An 18,188-nucleotide genomic window follows, 5' to 3' on the forward strand; every position below is an offset into this window, starting at 1 on the left:
TCCTGTTCCAGAAACTTCCCTGGCCTGGCAGGTGTCTGTGTTTGTGTCCGCCACCTTCAGCTTTGCACAAGAGGCAGGAGGATGCAGGCTTTGGACACGCCTTGGTTACACACCCCACACTTCCAGCTGCTCCCCGGGCTCTAGCACTGGCTGCCCTTTGGGGCGTTCATTGAGCAATACCTGTTGTCTGTCTTCTTGGAGCTCAGTCCTTTGCCCCTGATGTTTGTGTCTATGGGATCTCAGGACAGTCCTTGCACCACTGTGCCCTCGTCTGTCCATGCAGAGTATATATGGATGGCTTTCTTCTGACCTCAGATCATGTGATTATATCATTCTAGGACATGGAGGGACCAGCAGCAAAACCGTGGACCAGTCTGCTGAAGGGGAAAGAAGAGAGCCCTGAGGTCGGTGAGGACTTGAGCAGGACAACAAAACCCTGTGCCCACTGTCCCCAGCAGCACCCAGGAACCTCCAGGCGGCTTCCCTCTGTGGTCCCTGCAGGCCCTCCCTGTGCTCCCTGAGCGCCGTGTCATTCTGGCCATTTCACGGATAGGGAAACCTGGGCTGGAGTAGCTTGCCCGAGGTTCCGAGTGGGGTCCAGAACTCACTCAGGCCCCGGGGACTCCAGTTCCTTGTTATGTTTCTGCTTCCTGACAAGACAGCACAAAAACAAATCTTAGGACCCTGAATAAATAAATTGTATCTGTACCTACCTAGGTCAGTCAGACCTATCTCAGCAAAGAGGGCCCCAGCAAGTTCAGACGCGAACGAACACAACACCCAGAAATGTGTTTGTTAGATTGTGCACAGGTCTAGGCCATGTGCTCGGAATACAGAGGTGGCTAAGTCAGATCAGATTAGCCCTTGGCCTCAGGGAGCTTGCAAACAAGCAAAGTCTCTGACTTCAGAGAGACACAAGAGGAGAAGATTATAGATGATAGCTACCCTCTGGAAGGGTGGTCCGAGGAAGCCCCTTGGAGGGTCCCATTTGAGCTGAGCCCTGTGTCTTAGGGAACGAGCCAGCAACACGGAACAGCAGGTAGAAGGGACAGGGGAGTACGTTGAAGTGGGAAGAACCTGACTAGTGGTGGGAATGGGGGGCACCAGAGGGTAGGGGGTGGACAGGGCGGGGAAGGAAGACGAGGTGGGGAGGGGAGGAGAGAGCTCCCCAGAGCACCATCGAGGTTTCCTTTATATGTCCCTCCTGTTTATTCTGTTCTTTCCTAGCTGTTCTTTCCCATCGTCCACTGACATTTCTGACTGGTCTGCGGACTGCCCACCCAGTAGGCATGATTTCTGAATAACCTGACCCCAGACCCGCAGAGCTTCCGATAACTAAAATCATTTGCAAATGGGGAACAGAGCACGTTTCTAGTTTAGATGATAAATGTCAAAGGAGGATTAAGAATGAAAGGGCCGTAAGGATGTCACTAGAATCCTTCCACGGAGTCTGGTTACTCTGTAGCAAACAAAGCAGGGGTGTGACCGAGAGGGGGAGATGAGATTTTGATGAGAGAAATTTTTCAATAGCTGATTGAGGAGATCGTTTGCTGAGACTCCCCGGATCATGAGAAACAGAGATCTCTTGTCTTTTTGCAGAGGTCGTGGTGGGGGATCCTGGATCTCACCAGCACATGTAGATTCGGTCCCTCTCAGTCCTTTTCCCTCTTCCTGCTTCCTAAGCATTGCCATCCCCCTCCCCCGCAGCTTCCTACAGCCGTGGCCACCGGCTTGACCAGCCCGGCCAGCCCGCAGGAGCCGTCCAGGGCAGCAGGGGGAGCCAGAGCCGTCAGCGAAGCCATTGACAGAATCGGCCTTTTGGGAAGCAGGTACTTACCAAGGTGGCTTCAACACAAAACCAGAACCCCATAGCAATGCAGCTATGAGAATCTCGTTATCTGCGCTTTCTCTTTGCTTCTCCTATGTTATCCCAGGCCCACGTAGAGCTGCTCCCTTATACCGGACCCTCCCTCCCCCTCCCCTTCCGACCCTAAAGCACGGAACAGAGTTTATGTCTTTCCCGCCTGAGTGTCTTTGCTGGTCCGGTTCCATCCATCCTGTGTAAGATCTTATCCACCACCCACCCCAGAGTACCCCGTGTAGCAGACAGTGGTGAACTCGCTGTCAGTGGGCCGGGGATGGTGGGAGGGGCCCCCCCTGGGCATCCCTCTAAGAATCTGCAGTCCTCAGATTGGAAACCAGGGCTGTGTCCCCTGACGGCCATGTGTACAAACCCACGGGTTCCACACGGGAGAGAGCTAGTCCCTGAGGGTACTTCCATCTGATACAGCTCTGTTTGTGGGCGGCACACGTGTCCCCCAATGCTCCTTTCTTCGTCCTCAAGATCCTTGGTGCTTTGGGTCTTGAGGGTCCCCTGCCTTAAACAGCACATGTGGGGTGCATTTGCAAACCCCACTCTGCTCAGTTGTGAATGCCTGTGGTCCCAGAAACAGGAGGTGCAAAGTAGGTGTGTGGGCCAGGAGCAGTGGGGGTTTTTAGTAAAGGTCCAGAAAGCAAATTCTTCAGGCCTTTCACTTGGTTGGTTGGTTGGTTTTAACAGCCCTTCAAAAAGGTAAAAGCCATTCTCAGCTCGCAGGCTCTGTAGACTGTGATCTGCCACCCCCTTGCTCTAGACCCTTCCGAGTTACCAGTCAGCTTCACCATCTTAGCCATCTTTCCGGTCTGATGCCATCTTGCTCCAGACAACTTCCTCTACTTGGCTCTTCCTTCATGACTAGTTATCCGGTTATTATAAAGGGGTCGGGGGGGGCAGCCCGTGTGCACCTTTGAGCTATACACGGGGCAGGGACTCTCTTCTCAAACCGCAGCTGCTTCTGAGCTAGAAAAGTTGGTGCTGATGGGTCTGATCTCTGGTGTGAACCATCTGTCACTGCCGGTTTGCTAAACCAAAATCCCCTTTCAGGCAGCAGCAAAGGCTTCTGAAAGTGCTCCAGGCCATCGAAAGCAACTCTGCCCAGCTCAGCATGGTTGCTTCAGCAACGGAGGAGTGTGTGCCAGACCCAGAGGTGAGAACGTTGACTTACAGGGATTTCTAGATGCATTCGGCATCTCGCCCGAAAGCCAAGGGCGGAAGGGTCCCTCGGTGCCATCATCTCCGTGCGGTGGGGATGGTGACACCGGTAAACTTAACGTCCCTCTGCCCGAGTCTCCATCCCCCTCCCACCCAGCACCCAGGCAGGCATGGGATGGAACCAGGGGTCACAGCAAAGAGAAGCCTGTTCACACAAGAGGCAGTATAAATAGCATGTAAGCCCAGAGGAAAATGTCCAGCGTCGTTGGCCATCAGGAAATGCAGGTTAGAACAATCTTCATGTCCCACTTGATATCTGAGCTCCAGGATTTTTATTTTAAGATTTTATTTATTTATTTGCCAGAGAGAAAAAAAAGCAGAAGCAGAGGGAGCGGCAGAGGGAGAGGGAGAAGCAGGACCCCAGAACCCTGGAATCATGACCTGAGCCAAAGGCAGACGCTTCACTGACTGAACCACCTAGGTGTCCCTCCCAGATTTTTTTTGATGATAACCTCTAGGACTGGCAAGGTCAAAGCAGGCTCTCCCAGCTGGCAGCAATGTAAATGGATGGAACTCTCTGGAAAAGCAGAAAGGCCGGGCTCAGGAACAGCCTTAGAGATACGTATGTCCTCCCAGCCCAGCGATCCCGCTTCCTCACCCTAAGGAAATCACTGAACACAAAGCAAAAGCTACAGGCACAAAGATGTCTATTGCAGAAATGATTGGAAGCAGGGAAGAATGGGGAAGGAAAAAACCAGAAATAACATAAATGTCTCATGATAACAGAGCTAATCGGGAAGGCATGATACATGAGCACAATGCAATGGTATAAAAGGAGGGGAATTATCATTATGGGGATTATGCAGGATGAGAATGGCGAGGAGATAGAGTTAACTGCAAAAGGTGATGTGAATCTCCATTGGGTCTGTTGTGACAGTGGGACCGTGCAAAGCCACGGCCATGTGACATGTTAATGCACGTGAACCCAAAGGCCAAGGCAGCATCCGGGCAGAAGGGTAACGGGGGTTCACGTTTCTTTTGTGTTAGAAGGTATGTGTCCCCCCCCATATCCTTCTGAGCCCTTCCTTTGCCCAAAGCACTCACCACTCCCACGAATGGCCAGGTAAGCCCTCCCAGAGCCACGCAGAGAACTCCCATGACAGCAGAAAGAACCCCACGCCAGCTTGGACCCGAGCTCTGGCTCCAGGTCTGGTGCCATTGTTTAGAGGGCCTGTAACCTTAGACAGACCTCTTAGGCTCTCTGATCCTGGGAGCATGCGGCTGTCACATTGGGTAAATAATCCATGACCACGGGCTGCCATGAGGCTAGAACAGAAGAGTCTTGTGAGGACGAGCACCTCGATGGCCTGGCACACAGCAAGGAGGAGCCAGCAGATTATCAGTTGGAAGTTCGACATCTAGAGACATCGAGAAAATTCAAGGCTTTACCCCACCCCACCACGCCCCCTTCTAACCTCATGAAACGGTTAGTTGCTTTAGAGGCACATTAAAAAGAGCCTGGATTGATCAAGTCTTCTTTTTTTTTTTTTTTTTAAGATTTTATTTATTTATTTGACAGAGAGATCACAAGCAGGCAGAGAGGCAGGCAGAGAGGGAGGAGGAAGCAGGCTCCCCTAGAGAGCAGAGAGCCCGATGTGGGGCTCGATCCCAGGACTTTGAGATCATGACCCGAGCCGAAGGCAGCGGCTTAACCCACTGAGCCACCCAGGCGCCCCTGATCAAGTCTTCTTAAGGTGAACAGAAAACCCAGGTCACATGGAATTATCCAAGGAAGGGAAGGAAATGGCAGACTCTTAGAGTAAATGCCACAGTGGGGACCAGGTGGGGCTTGATCCAGTAGCTCATGCTGCATCTCCACCATCTCAGCTACATCCTTGAGCTCTGTCCGCACCTCAGCACCCAGGCCTGGCTCTGCTATCTCCCTGGGACCCCTCAGTAGCTGGACTGGTTTCTACCTCTTGCCCTCATCCCCTCAGGCCCTATGGTCAGGAGAGAAGAGCATGTCCACCACCCACAGGACAGAGAGTGGGTCATGGGCCCATCACTGAGCCCCCCTCTCCTGGTGGCTCAGGGGACCAGCCACACTGCTTCATTGGACCAGTCAGGCTCCTCCTCCCTGGGGTGGGAAGGGGCCCATACCCCTCTAGGACCACCCTCGTGACTGAGAAAAGAGAAGGGGTGACTTCCCGACCGGAAAATCAGAGGTTCTTGGTGAGAGCAGGGGAGGGGGCAGTGAATGCCGGAGCCCAGGGGCTGCCCAACCAGCGCTTGCCTTCAACCCCCATGAGGGATTATAACTAATGCAAGCAATTCAGAAGCAGGTGAAATCCATCGAATCCCAACCTGGCTAGTTGTGACACTTCCTTAATTAATAGACCCTTCAGCTTCTTCATTTCCAAGCCCCGCTGCAGGACTTCACACGTTTCAGATTGCACGGGTTGTGCGATCCAGCAGCCCCTCTGTGAGGCAGCCTGCCCGCCGCCCATCTGGGCCTCCTCCTCCGAGCTGCCGACAGCCAAGGTGAACCGTGCCGCCTCTCCAGGCCTCCCACCCGGCTCACCTTGGCAGTACAGCGCCCCTCCCCAGCACAAGTTCATCCACCTCCCAATCCCAGGGGTTGAGGGTCCTCACTGTCCTGCACACCTGGGACTCACGCACGGTCAGGGCCCCGCACAGCCCCCTGCGGCAGAGAAGGACGGTGCTGTGGGCTCTGCTAATAAAAGCCAGCCCCATGTTCCTTCTTGGAGCTGGGAGCTGACCTCCCTCCTTCCCTCCCTCCCTGTCCCCATCCCCATCACGTGGCAATCAAGGCGCGTCCAAACACACACTGCAAGCAATAGCACGTCTCGCTGGCTATTAATTAAAAAAATAAGTAGGGAACAGTTGCTGTTCATTTGCTCAACTCCCTGCTCACAGAACCGTTGCAGATTACCAGTGCTAATTAACAGAGGGTATGTGCATGCGGGGAATGCACCATTTTATGAGCGACTGATCCGTGGCGACCAGCACTGCAGTCGGGTCCCGAAGGGGCCTTGGGAAGCCATTCTGCAGCGTGACTGTTTACTGATGGCATTCACGCAGCCCCGGACCAGACAGCCGACCCACGAAGGAGGCAGCACTTGAATCAGCTGGGGGAGAAATGGCTAGAACTGGACCCTTAGGGAGCGTACCTAGGGCCAGGATGCGTGACAGAGCCTTCCCCGGTGTCCATATCTCCCTTAGTCTCCACGACAGGATGTCAGAGAGATGGTGTCATCATCTCCTGTTTCCCAGCCAGGCTGAGGGACATCAAGTGACTTGGCCAGGGTCCTGCGTTACCGACCCAATTCATCTGTGAGGGCGGCCGTAATTGCGCACCGCAGATGGGGTGACCTAAGCAACAGAGATGCATTTTCTCACTGTTCTGCGGGCTGAAGTCCAAGAGCGAGGTGTCGGCAGGTGTGATTTCTGCCGAGGCCTCTCCTCCTGCTTTTCAGAGAGCCATCCTCTGGCTGTGTCCTCACGCGATCTTTCTCGAGCATGAGCACCCCTGGTGTGTCTCGTGAGCAGCTCTCCCCTTTTTGTAAGGACATGGGTTGGACTGGATTTGGGCCCACCTTCATGGCCTCCTTTTACCTTAGTTACCTCTTTTAAAGGCCTTGTCTTCAAATACAGCCACATTCTGAGCTACTAGGGTTAGGGTTTAGCGTCTGAATTTTGGGGGGACATAATTTATCCCATAATACCATCCCCAATTCAGCCAATGGGCCACAAACACTCGGTGATGGGGGAGTGAAGAGCACGTTCAGGCAGAATCTGTTGCTTTTTAGGCATTTTTTGTTATTTGCAAACTCTTACAGAAAATACTGCTGGGGTTCCATGGTAACTATGTGTTTTTTTTAAAGATTGTATTTATTTATTTGAGAGAGAGAGAGAGCACAAGTAGATTGGGGGAAGGGCAGAGGGAGAGGGAGAAGCAGGCTCCGCTGAGCACGGAACCCAACATGGGGCCAGGCGCCCCATGTAATAATATTTTAAGTGCCTGATAAATAGGAGCTCTTTTAATTTTGTTAATAACCGTATGTAAGGGTGCATTCTTACTCTCCTTATATGGATGGGGAAACCGAGGCCCTGAGTGGCTAAATTGTTGCTTTGTGGTAAGCTGAATCCAGCCTGTCCCATTTTGATCCTTTGGCATTCTTTTCTCTTCGTTAAGGATAAATTGAGAATAAAAGGCGGAGACATCGAAGATGCCATCTATGTGACCTTGGAAATCCTGTCCAACTGGGGCCATGCATCCTGGGTGGGTCTCACGGAAGTGGAGTTCTTTGACCTGCACAACACCAAGCTTTACGTGTCGCCCCATGACGTGGATGTCCGGACCACAAACACGCCTGGGGAGCCAGGCCACCTGGTCAACAGGAGCTTAGCTGTAAGTGGTGGCAGTACCGGAGTGCGTCTTGGCCTCGTATTTTGATGCATTTTCTCTGCCCACAATAGGGCTGTGATGCAGATGCGGGTGATACAGGTGTGGGGAGGGGAAGAAGAATAGAATCTTCCACTGTTGTTCATTTGGGCAAAGTAGGAGGAGCCTGAGGGAAAGGTCCCGGTGAGGACCTCCCCGGCCATCCCCCCAGCTCATTCCCGGATCCCTGCTCTGTGGGTTTTTCTTGGGAGGGGGAACAAAGTGGAGCCAAGTTGCCCCCTTTCCTCCACCCTGTAGTTTACCCCAGGCACCACCAAATGTGGGACCCCTGGGGGTCATTGAGGTCATTGCCTTCGTTTTATAGACAAAGACACTAAGGCCTGGGGAAGAATATGAATTAGTCAAGGTCACACTCCTAGAAGGTAGTGGGGCCATGTTCATAGCCTACCACTTAGGCCCCAGGCCCACACCCGCTCAGAGTCCTGCTTCCCAAGAAACATCAAACCTTCCTGTCCTTTAAATATCTAATGGTCAAAAAGAAAGAAAGCACTGGTGTTTGCTCCTGTCTCCACTTGCACGTTGGACACAGAGGCTGGGAGCTAAGCTGAGGCAGGCTGCCCCGCCCAGTCCTCTTTCCTCTTCAGTGCTTCAGCGTCCCTATTAGTTCCCTCCAGGAGGGGCCTAAGAAACTGGGGACAGCTTTTGCCCCTGTATACGGGTGGGGAAGGCACAGAGGTGACTTGTGGACAGCTTCCCTTGGGCGCTCTTTGGCACCTTTTAAAATTTTCTCCCCTGTAGCGGTATTCTCAATTCCAAAGAACAAGTTATTAATTTTTCTGAAAAAGTATTAAAAATGAAAACATTCACCATACTTTCAGTTCCTGCCTCCTGCCAGGCACGGGGCATCCTATGTATAATTTTATTTATACCTAGTGGGACACAGGCTTGAGAAGCAGAAAGGCCTGTGTTTGAAGCTTACCATTTACAGCCTTGTGAGCGTGGGTGACTCACCTGACCTCTCCTTTAGTTTCTTATCTGTCACATGGCACAGTATTAGCCCTTCTCTTGCAACAATGTCACGAGGATCAAACGTAGCACCATGCCTGGCTCTTCCAGAGGGCCCCAAAACATCAGTTCTTATTGTGCTTGTTATTGTTATTAGTCATAGTATTGATACCATTAAGAAGTAGATATTCCCCTTTAAAGACGAGGAAACAAGAAAGGAGAAGTTCAGCGTTGTTACTGAAAGGAAGGCGGGGAGATGCTAGGGAGCTGAGAAACACCACCGTTCACAGGTTTAGACTGGGTGGTGACAGCCCACTAAGACCAGCAGCTCTGTGACCTTGAAAGAAACAGGTCCCATAGGTCATGGCCCCTGGGAGGCTCTGGCCTTGCATTTCCTGCTCTGCTTCCTGCTTTGAGTCTGTAGGCGCCCGTGTATGCTGCAAGGGCTTAGAGTGCCCCTCCCTGCCCCCTCTCCTTGCGCAGAGCAGTGGCATTCTGGAAGCCTGCTCTATACAGAACAGAGCCTACCGGGGCGATAAAAAGCGTCATTGGGTTTGATGGGGGCCGGTTCTCAGGATGACTTTTCCTTTTCCTCTGTTCAGCAGAGGCTGGGTGAGCTTTGCTACACAACAGGCCAGAGGTTCTGGTGGGATCGGGGTTTTAAATTTTGGGCCCCAAGGTTGGGACAGGAGGCTGCCGTCTCCCGCAGGCTGCCAGATCTGTGGGCCCAGCCATGTGTGTGCAGGATTACCCCTGACGCCCTGGCACGGGCTCTCCCCAATGGTCGTCCTATTTACTGGGCCCGGGACCTCCAGCTCATAACTGCCTCTCAGGACCACACAGTTTCACTGCGGTTGATTAAAGACCCACAGCGCGCAGGCCAGGACCGCAGACATCCCTCGGCCCATCCTTACAGGAGCCTCGAGTTCCTCTCCGCATCTGCTAAATGAGAAACCAGGGGCTCAAGGAGGACAGGCAACTTGCCCCAGCCACACCGCCGTGGAGTGGGGGAGCTCGGCTGCAGTCTCAGCAGGAGGAACTGCACGTGGAGTCTGGGCTCGAAAGCGAAGTCACTTCAGTGGAAGAGAGTGGGAGCTGCTCATGCTTGGTGCAAAACGCTTTTCCACTCTGCGCCCACTCCATCTCTTACTGGCCTCACCAAGGCCCATGGCTTCAAGACGATTCCAAATGGATACACCAAGGCTCGCCTGCTTATCTGAGTTCCTGACTTGAATTCCCACTGATTCTTCCTCCAAAATGGAGCCCAAGTCTGGCCCCTTCTCTCCATTTCCCTCTTGGCCCCTAAGTCTGATCAGTGTGCCGTCCCCTCTTGCTGGCATTATGAAATGGCCTTCTGTCTCATTGTCTTCTCTTCCAGTCCCTTCCACTCCATTTTCTACTCTGGGTCCAAAGTGATGTTTTACAAATGTCAGCCGGCAACCTTCCCCTACTTAAAACCCTGGCCATGACTTTCCAGTCCACTTAGAAATAAAATCACGTGCCTCCCATGGCCTGGGAAGCTGTCTGTTAACAGGCCTCCGGCTCTGCCTGCCTCTCACACCCCTACCCCCCGCACCAGGCTCCAGCAGTCACAGGGGCTTCCTTCTGCGCCTCTGATGCTCCCAGCTCATCTCACCTCTGAACTCTTCCAGAGTTCTGCCTTCTCCCCATTTGGATTTCGGCCCAGATACCACTGTCTAAGCAAGCCCTTCCCTGACTACAGTGGGGAGGAGTCCTGTTACACACCATCCCAGAAAATGTCATTTTCTTCAGGGCACTTCTCACATTAAGAAATGATCTTGTTGCTTGATCATTCTCTGTCCCCTCCATTAAGCTACACATCCTTGTCTGCCCTAGCCATACTATATCCCCAGTATGTGAATGTACACCATACATTTTTTTGTACTTTTTACTTGGAAGTCATCGTATAATCACGGGAAATTATTTTTTAAAAATTGTGCAGAGAAGAGAAAAATAATAGAGGGAAATCAATGAAGCCAAAAGTTGGTTTTTTGAAAGGACTGACAAAGTTAACAAACCTTTAGCTAGGTTTGTTAGCTAGGTTTGACAAGGAAAAAGGAGAAAGGATTCAAGTTACTGAAATCAGGAATGAAAAGGGGGACATTACTCCCAACCTGGCAGGGGGAGAAAAGATTATAAGGGAATATTCTGAATAATTTTTTTTATAAACATATAATATATTTTTATCCCCAGGGGTACAGGTCTGTGAATCGCCAGGTTTACACACTTCACAGCACTCACCATAGCACATACCCTCCCCAATGTCCATAACCCCACCCATTCTGAATAATTTTATGCCAACAAACGAAGATATCCTGGACAACATCCTAGAAAGACACACATCACCGAAACTGACCCGACAAGAAATAAAACACATGTCTAGACCTACAGCAAGTAAAGAGATTGGATTAATAATAAAAAAAACTTCCCACAAAGAAAAGCTGAGGACCAGATGGCTTCATGGGTGAATCATACCAAATATTTAAAGAATTAACACCAATCCTTCACAAACTCTTCTAAAATACAGAGGCTGGTATTACCCTGACAACAAAAACCAAAGACATCCCAAGAACAGGAAACTATAGACCAAAAATCCCTTATGAATAAGATATAAAAATCCTTGACAAAATATCAGCAAACCAAATCTACCAGTTCATAGAAAGATCTATACGCTGAAACCTAGTGGAGTTGACCCCAGGAATGCGTGGTTTATTGCTCAATATACAAGAATCCATCAATGTAATACAACATGTTAATAGAATGGGGGAAAAATAACCATGTGACTCTTAATGAATACAGAAAAAGTGTTCGACAAAATTCAGTACCCTTCTGTGATGAAAACCATAGATGAACCAAGAATAGAAGGAACCATTCTCAACCAGATAGAGGGCATCCGTGAAAACCCACAGCTAGCATCATGCTGGTGAACGAATGCAAACTTTCACCCTAAGATCAGGAATAGGAAAAGAATGACTGCTTTCTCCCTTTCTGTCCAAGCTTGTACTGGAGATTTGCCCCAGGGCTGTTAGGCAACAAAGGAAATAAGAGGTTAGAAAGGAAAAAGTAAAACTGTATTTGTGGGTGATATGATCTTATATACAGAAAACTCTAAAGAATCCACAAAAATTACTGATAAAGTGTAATCAAGTTCAGCAAGTTTACAGGATAAAAGACCAATATACAAAAAAAATCAGTTGTATTTCTATACCCTAGCAATGAACAATCTGAAAAGGAAATTAAGGGGAAAAAAATCTGTTTAAAATAGCAGCAAAAAGTGTAAGATACTTAAGGTAGCTCTATTTTTAACTTCTTGGGGAACTTCCATATGTTTTCCACAGTGGCTGTACCAATTTAAATTAAAAAAGAATAAGATACTTAAGAATAAATTTCGCCAAATAAGTGAAAGACTTATACATTGAAAAATACAAAATATTGTTGGTGGGGATTGAGGAAGACCAAATAAATGAAAAGACATTCCATGTTCATGGATTGGAAGAATTAATACTATTGATATGGCCGTGCTCCCCAAATTATCTACAGATTTAATGCACTCTTATCAAGATTCCAGCTGCCTATTTTGTGGAAATTGTTAAGCTGATCTTAAAATATATATGGAAGTTTAAGGGACCCAGAATAGCTAAAACAATGTCAGAAAGAACAAAATTGGAAGACTCACACTTCCAATTTCACAACTTACTACTAAGCTTCGGTAATCAAGATTGTATGGTACTAGCATGCGATAGATAGATCAGTGGAATAGAACTGATAGAGAAATAAACCCTTACATCTACAGTCAATTGATTTTCAACAAGGACGCTAATACTATGGTTGGAGAAAAAAGTCATTTTTTTTTAGCAGATGGTATTGGGACAACAGGATTTTTGCACATAAAAGAATGAAGTTGGATTCATACCCTAACATCGTCTACCAAAACTAGCTCAATGGATCAAAGGCTGTAAAACTCTTAAAAGAGACATAGATATAAATCTTTGTAGCCTTCAGCTTTTCAATGAGGTCTTAGATATGACATCCAAAGCACAAGCAACACAAGAAAAAATAGATAAATCAGACTTCATCAAAATTTAAAACACTTTTGCATCAAAGGACATTCATCAAGATAGTGAAAAGCTTATAAAATGGGAGAAAATATTTGCAAACCATATATCTGATAAGGGTCTATCATCCAGAATACATGAAGAAAAGAACTCTTAAATTCAACAACAAAATGACTGAACACCAGCTTACAAAATGGGAGAAAATATTTGCAAATCATATATCTGATAAGGGTTTATCATCCAGAATACATGAAGAAAAGAACTCTTAAACTCAACAACAAAATGACCCAACACCAGCTTACAAAATGGGAGAAAATATTTGCAAATCATGTATCTGATAAGGGTCTATTATCCAGAATATGTGAAGAAAAGAACTCTTAATCTCAACAGCAAAATGACCCAACACCCTAATGAAAATATGGCCAAGGTACTCTGCATAGACTTTCCTCCAAAGAAGACATACTTGGCCAAGAAACAGATGGAAATGTGTTCAACATCATTCATCATCAGGGAAATGCAAATCAAAACCACAGAGAGAGATCACTTGACACCCACAAAGGTGTTACTATTTTTTAAAAGAAAAGAGAAAATAACAGTATTGACAATCGTGGGAAAAGCCTACCTTCCCAGTGGGAACAGAAAAGAAAAATGGTGCGGCCATTGCGGACCGTAGTTTGGCTGTTTCTCCAGAAGTTAAATGTAGAGTTACCACATGACCCAGCAATTCCAATCCTGGGTACAGACCCAAGGGAACTGAAAATGTGTTCCCACAAAAGCGCATACATGGATGTCCATTGTGGTATCATTCATAATTGCCGCTAGGTGGCAATGACCTGAATATCTATGGACCCATGGGCTGATAAAGAAAACGTGCTATAGCCATGCAGTGAAATAGTACTCAGCTCTGAAGAGGAAGGGAGTGCCGACATCTGCTACATCACAGATGAATCTTGAAAACAGGGCACTGCGTGAAAGAAACCAGACACAGAAGACCATTTTAGTACGATTCCATTCATAGGCAGTGTCCAGAACAGGCACTTCATAGAACCAGAAAATAGATCCATGGTTGCCAGAGGCTGGGGGAGGTAGGAGTGGGGAATGACTGCTAAAAGGTATGGGGTTTCTTTTTAGGGTGGTAAAAAAAATATATGCCAGAAAAAGATAGTGGTGATGATTGTACAGCCTTGGGACATGCTAAAAAACAACAAAAACACTGAGTTGCATGCTTGAAAGTGGTCATTTGATATATGTGAATGATATCTCAACTAACAAAAAAAAGTATAGAGAGGTCCCACATGTCCTTGCCCAGCTTCCATCATCGCTGACATCCTATGTAACCATAGTACATTATCAAAACCAGAAAGCTGATGTACCATGTGCAGACCTTCATACACGCATTTGTGTGTGTGTGTGTGAGTTCTAGGCAATTTTATCACACGTAGATTCAAGTAACCACGACCACATCAAGATATATAGCGACAGTTCCGTCACCACAAAGGGAGTCCCTCACGCAGCCCTTTATAGCCACACCTCCCCACACCCATCCCTGACATTGGCAACCACTGATCTGTTCTCTGTGCTTTTTGTCACTTCAGGAATGCTATATAAATGGAATCATACGGCCTGTAACCTTTCTGAGACCCGCTCTTTTTGCTCGGTATAATGCCCTTGACATCCATCCAAACTGGTGTGTGTATCAGTAGCTTGTTGCTTTTTGATTACGGTAATTTATTAAATTGGGGCTACTTCTGTGGGCAATCCAGCATCTGCCCGAGGGCGTGGATCTGCGTCATTGGGTTAATTCTGCAAGAGGAAAGCACCTTTGTTAGGAATTACAGACCTCCTGCAAGAGGCCTACCCTGACCATCTGTTCTAAAAAATACCCTTCCAATGGCCATGAATAATTCTCTCTTATTTTCTTTGTCCAGTGTATCCCTGACTGATTTTTTTTTTTCTTGGCAATTTTACTTGTTTGTTTCCCCAGCTGGTGCAGAGCTGGGACCTGGTGGGCGGGGCTTCGCCGCCTACCCTTGCATGTGGGCTTCTGCACGAGGGGGTTTATATTGGGCAAGTGGGTAACAGATGTTGTCGATGCCTCCCCAGCCCCTGGTCCTTCCTCCGTCTGTGTGTGCCTGCCTCTATATTTCTCTGATGGAGGATTGTCTTTCTGGCCCCGGGGGCCCATTTTCCCTCCCCTGAAGCAGACCCAGACTGGTGGGGAATTGAGCCCCCAGGAGCTGCCCTCCACCCACACTGGTGGGAATTGGGGTGTGACTACCCCAGCTCCTTTGTCCCGAGGGTGGCCTTGCTCTGAGGCGTGTTCTGCTCTGGCTCCCACATTCCCTGGTGCCACCAAGCTCCAGATGCCACAGGAGGGGCTAGCTTGGTAATACACTCTTTATGGAATGCCTGTTCTCCCCTCGCCTCCCTACCCTCCCAACTGGTGTTTCCTTTGGTGTCCACATAATCTCCCAACAATCAGATCCTTGCCTCAGGGTCTGCTTGGGTGGGGGGCGGTGAATCCACACTAAGACAGAATGAATTAATGAATGAAAATGGGTGTGAATCCTGACTACACCGCTTGGGCCGGCCACACCCCTTGCTGCATGGCAGAGCTCTGGTCTTCCTTCCAGGACACGGGTTGCAGCGCTGGTCCTTCCCAGGGCTTTGAGAAAACCCGGGGCAGTCATGGCGGCAGCAGATTCTCATTCTGCCCTCTCTGCCATGAGCAGGCACAGCGGACGCTTGGCCCGCTGGCTTGGCCCCTGCCGTTTGCTCAGCGCACCTTGGTCAGCCCTCAGCGGCTTCCCATAAGCCTTTTTCTTAGAGACTCCGTCTGCTAATGAAGCCCTGAGTTACCCACAGGTTAATGTTCTTTGACTTTGAACACCATGATTCCCACTTAGTCCTCCTGTTATCCTTCCTGCTGACAGAGATGTGATGGGAAATCAATTACGGTCCCCTCGCCCGCGTCCAAGGCTCAGCCTTCAGACTCTTCCTTTGTCAGGCAGCCACAGTGACCCAATTTAGGCCCTGACTTGGGGAAGGCATGAGGGGCACCCAGTGGATTTTGAGCTGTGCTGTCTTGACCCCTTGCAGCTGCCCAGAGCACTCAAAGTTCCTGCAGGGCTTGAGAAACTTGGCCAGAAGAAGTCAGAACCCCTTGAACTCCTCTCTCTCCCTTAACAAAAGTAGGCGCCTCCCTCCTGAAAGGCACCATTGTCGCTGGAACAAGCCCCCTTTGTTCTCTCCCGCAGCTGGTGCCTGGGCCTCCATCTCCTGGGCCCGGCAGAACCCACCCACCCCCCACCCCAAGCCAGCCAATCTCCTCCTTTCCTGGCTCTGTCAAGTAGCTGGCCGTCCAGTTGAGACCTTCTCAAATACACAGCGATGCTGTCTTTAGGTGAAAGGGACAACTCCAGCCCATGTCAGAGATGCTGTGGTTACCTCACTGCTACTCTCAGCCTCTAAAAGCAGGGACCCAAGCTTCAGACGCCTGCAGGGGCCAGACAGAGGCATATCCTGGGAAGACAATGGGGTGTAGAACAGTAGGGAATGGTGGGGACTGGGGGACCAGAGACCATCCCCACCACCCCACTGGCTCCAGCCAGCAGCCACCAGGGGCCCACTGGGGCCGTGTTCTCCATGCCTACACCAAGCAAAACCCTAGTTCTGGGAGGGGAGGGGAAATTTCCCCATCGTTAAATGTGGCCAACCATGTGTTTTTAATGTCACGAGCCAAATGAAATCGGCCTGCAGGCCAGATCAGTTTGCAGCCTCTTCTCTAGACTTCCCACAAAGGGACAGCCATTAGGAGGTAAATAGCAATCAGTCATTCATTCCATCATTTATTCATTCAACGAAGATTCTGTGGCTTCTATCATGTGCCAAAGAACTGTGCTGAACGTGCAGGGTTCTGGAATGAGTTAGACATAGCCAATTCCCTTCCGGAGCGCAAAGCCAAGTGTGTTGGAGGGGTGATCTGGACTGGAAAACAGGTATTTGTGGGACACTGAGGAAATGCTAGGCTCAGGCAGTGCAAGGAATCGTGGGCGCCTGGAGGACAGAGCAGTGGTATCAGGGAAGGGGTGACAGTGGGGGCAACAGCATATTTGTGCTGAATTTCCCCGGTGGGAGAGGCTGGAAGCATATTGCAAGGAGAGGCGCAGCCTGTGCAAAGGCCCTGAGGCCAAGCCTGGTGGGAGATGTTCGGCAGCAGCTGTGAGTTTTCTCTGGACAGGAAGTTGCTGGAGCTGAGTAAAGTCTCTGGATCTGGCTTTTTCCACCTCTACCTAAAGCACCCACAATGTGGAATCTTGTTGGCACAAGCAGTTGCAACAGTGGGGTTTCCCCGCTCCTCTGCCCCTCTGGCCTTGAGAGTAGCCTGGCCGGTGGACAGGAACCACACTCAGGGGTCCTGAGTCTTCGAAACCCTGCCAGGGAGGAGAGCAGTTCCTGGGGCTCAGTGCCACAACCCTGTCCCAAGGCCTGCTCCAGTTTCTTTCTTTTCTTTTTTTTTCTTCTTTAAATTATTTTTATTTTTACATTTTTTAAATTCCACAGGGTTTTGTAGTTGTTGTTTTTTTTTTTAAGGGTCAACTTTTTTTTTTTTTTTAAGATTTTATTCATTTACTTGACAGACAGAGATCACAAGTAGGCAGAGAGGCAGGCAGAGAGAGAGAGAGAGGGAAGCAGGCTCCCTGCTGAGCAGAGAGCCCGACGCGGGACTCGATCCCAGGACCCTGAGATCATGACCTGAGCCGAAGGCAGCGGCTTAACCCACTGAGCCACCCAGGCGCCCTCCACAGGGTTTTGTAAAAGAAAACCAGACTCTGCTTGCCAGGTTAATGAAATAACCCAAGTGACTGCTCTTTGCCCATCCTCTTCTTTCATCTTTCCCCACCCCCAGTGCTCTCCCCAAAGCTGATTAAATTGATTAAAATAAAAGCCCGTTGCATTTTAAATTCAGTCTGAATGGCAGAGCAGAGAGGCCCAGGGGGCAGCTTTGTGCCACAAAGTGCAGTCAGGGCAGGTGAGGTCTAAGAGTTCACCCTAGATTATGTAGAGAAGGGAGGCCTGGCCTCCTGGCCCTCAGCCCGTTTACTTCGGGGAGAAAAAGAAATGGACTGACGACACCCTCTCTTCCTGGTGTTTCAGAGCATGGAAGACCCTTCCTTGTGGATGTGCCCCTTCCACCCACCGCTCCAGCTCTTTTTTGTTATCCGCAACACCAGACAGCTGCAGGACTTTGGTCTAGCCAAGATCAAGGTCTGGAATTACTGGACGGCTAATGGCGTAAGTAAGGGCCCTGACTCCCCACTGGGTATGTGACTGATGGAAGCACCTAGGCGCTGTCCAATCATCTGAGTGCTGAAGTTGCAAGATGCATTCGCAGAAACCCGGCTGCCCTTCCTGCTGGGTGTAGCCAGTGCCTGGCAGGGCATTTCATGCCGTGTGGGCAGAGCCACGGGGAGCAGAGCCGCAACTTGAAGGTTTGGGAAGTGAAATCAGGCCACCCTTGGGGGGAACTAGACAGATAGGAACCAGGGCTCAGTTTTGATAGATAAGGAAACAGAAAGATTTCTTAGGTAACCACAAAAAGGTTATGTAACATGCCCAGAGTCACACAGCCAATAAGTGTCACCATGAG

At 49.5% G+C, this 18,188-nt stretch overlaps 1 protein-coding gene across 2 annotated transcripts in view; it reads left to right on the plus strand.

Moving 5' to 3' along the window:
• The window catches only part of LOC111162277 (KIAA0556 ortholog), a 161,807-nt gene that overhangs the window by 94,990 nt on the left and 48,629 nt on the right, over positions 1-18,188 (plus strand). Inside the window, exons 9-14 of one of the 2 annotated variants that reach the window (XM_022526574.1) lie at positions 339-404; positions 753-755; positions 1,708-1,829; positions 2,924-3,026; positions 7,248-7,463; positions 17,696-17,833. In XM_022526574.1, the coding sequence (XP_022382282.1) occupies positions 339-404; positions 753-755; positions 1,708-1,829; positions 2,924-3,026; positions 7,248-7,463; positions 17,696-17,833 (648 nt within the window). The remainder of the gene's footprint in view (positions 1-338; positions 405-752; positions 756-1,707; positions 1,830-2,923; positions 3,027-7,247; positions 7,464-17,695; positions 17,834-18,188) is intronic. The other variant, XM_022526575.1, reaches the window with a different exon arrangement.

This window comes from Enhydra lutris, unplaced genomic scaffold (assembly GCF_002288905.1).
Source record: "Enhydra lutris kenyoni isolate GAN:26980312 unplaced genomic scaffold, ASM228890v2 scaffoldscaffold90, whole genome shotgun sequence".
Taxonomy (NCBI): Eukaryota; Metazoa; Chordata; class Mammalia; order Carnivora; family Mustelidae; genus Enhydra; species Enhydra lutris.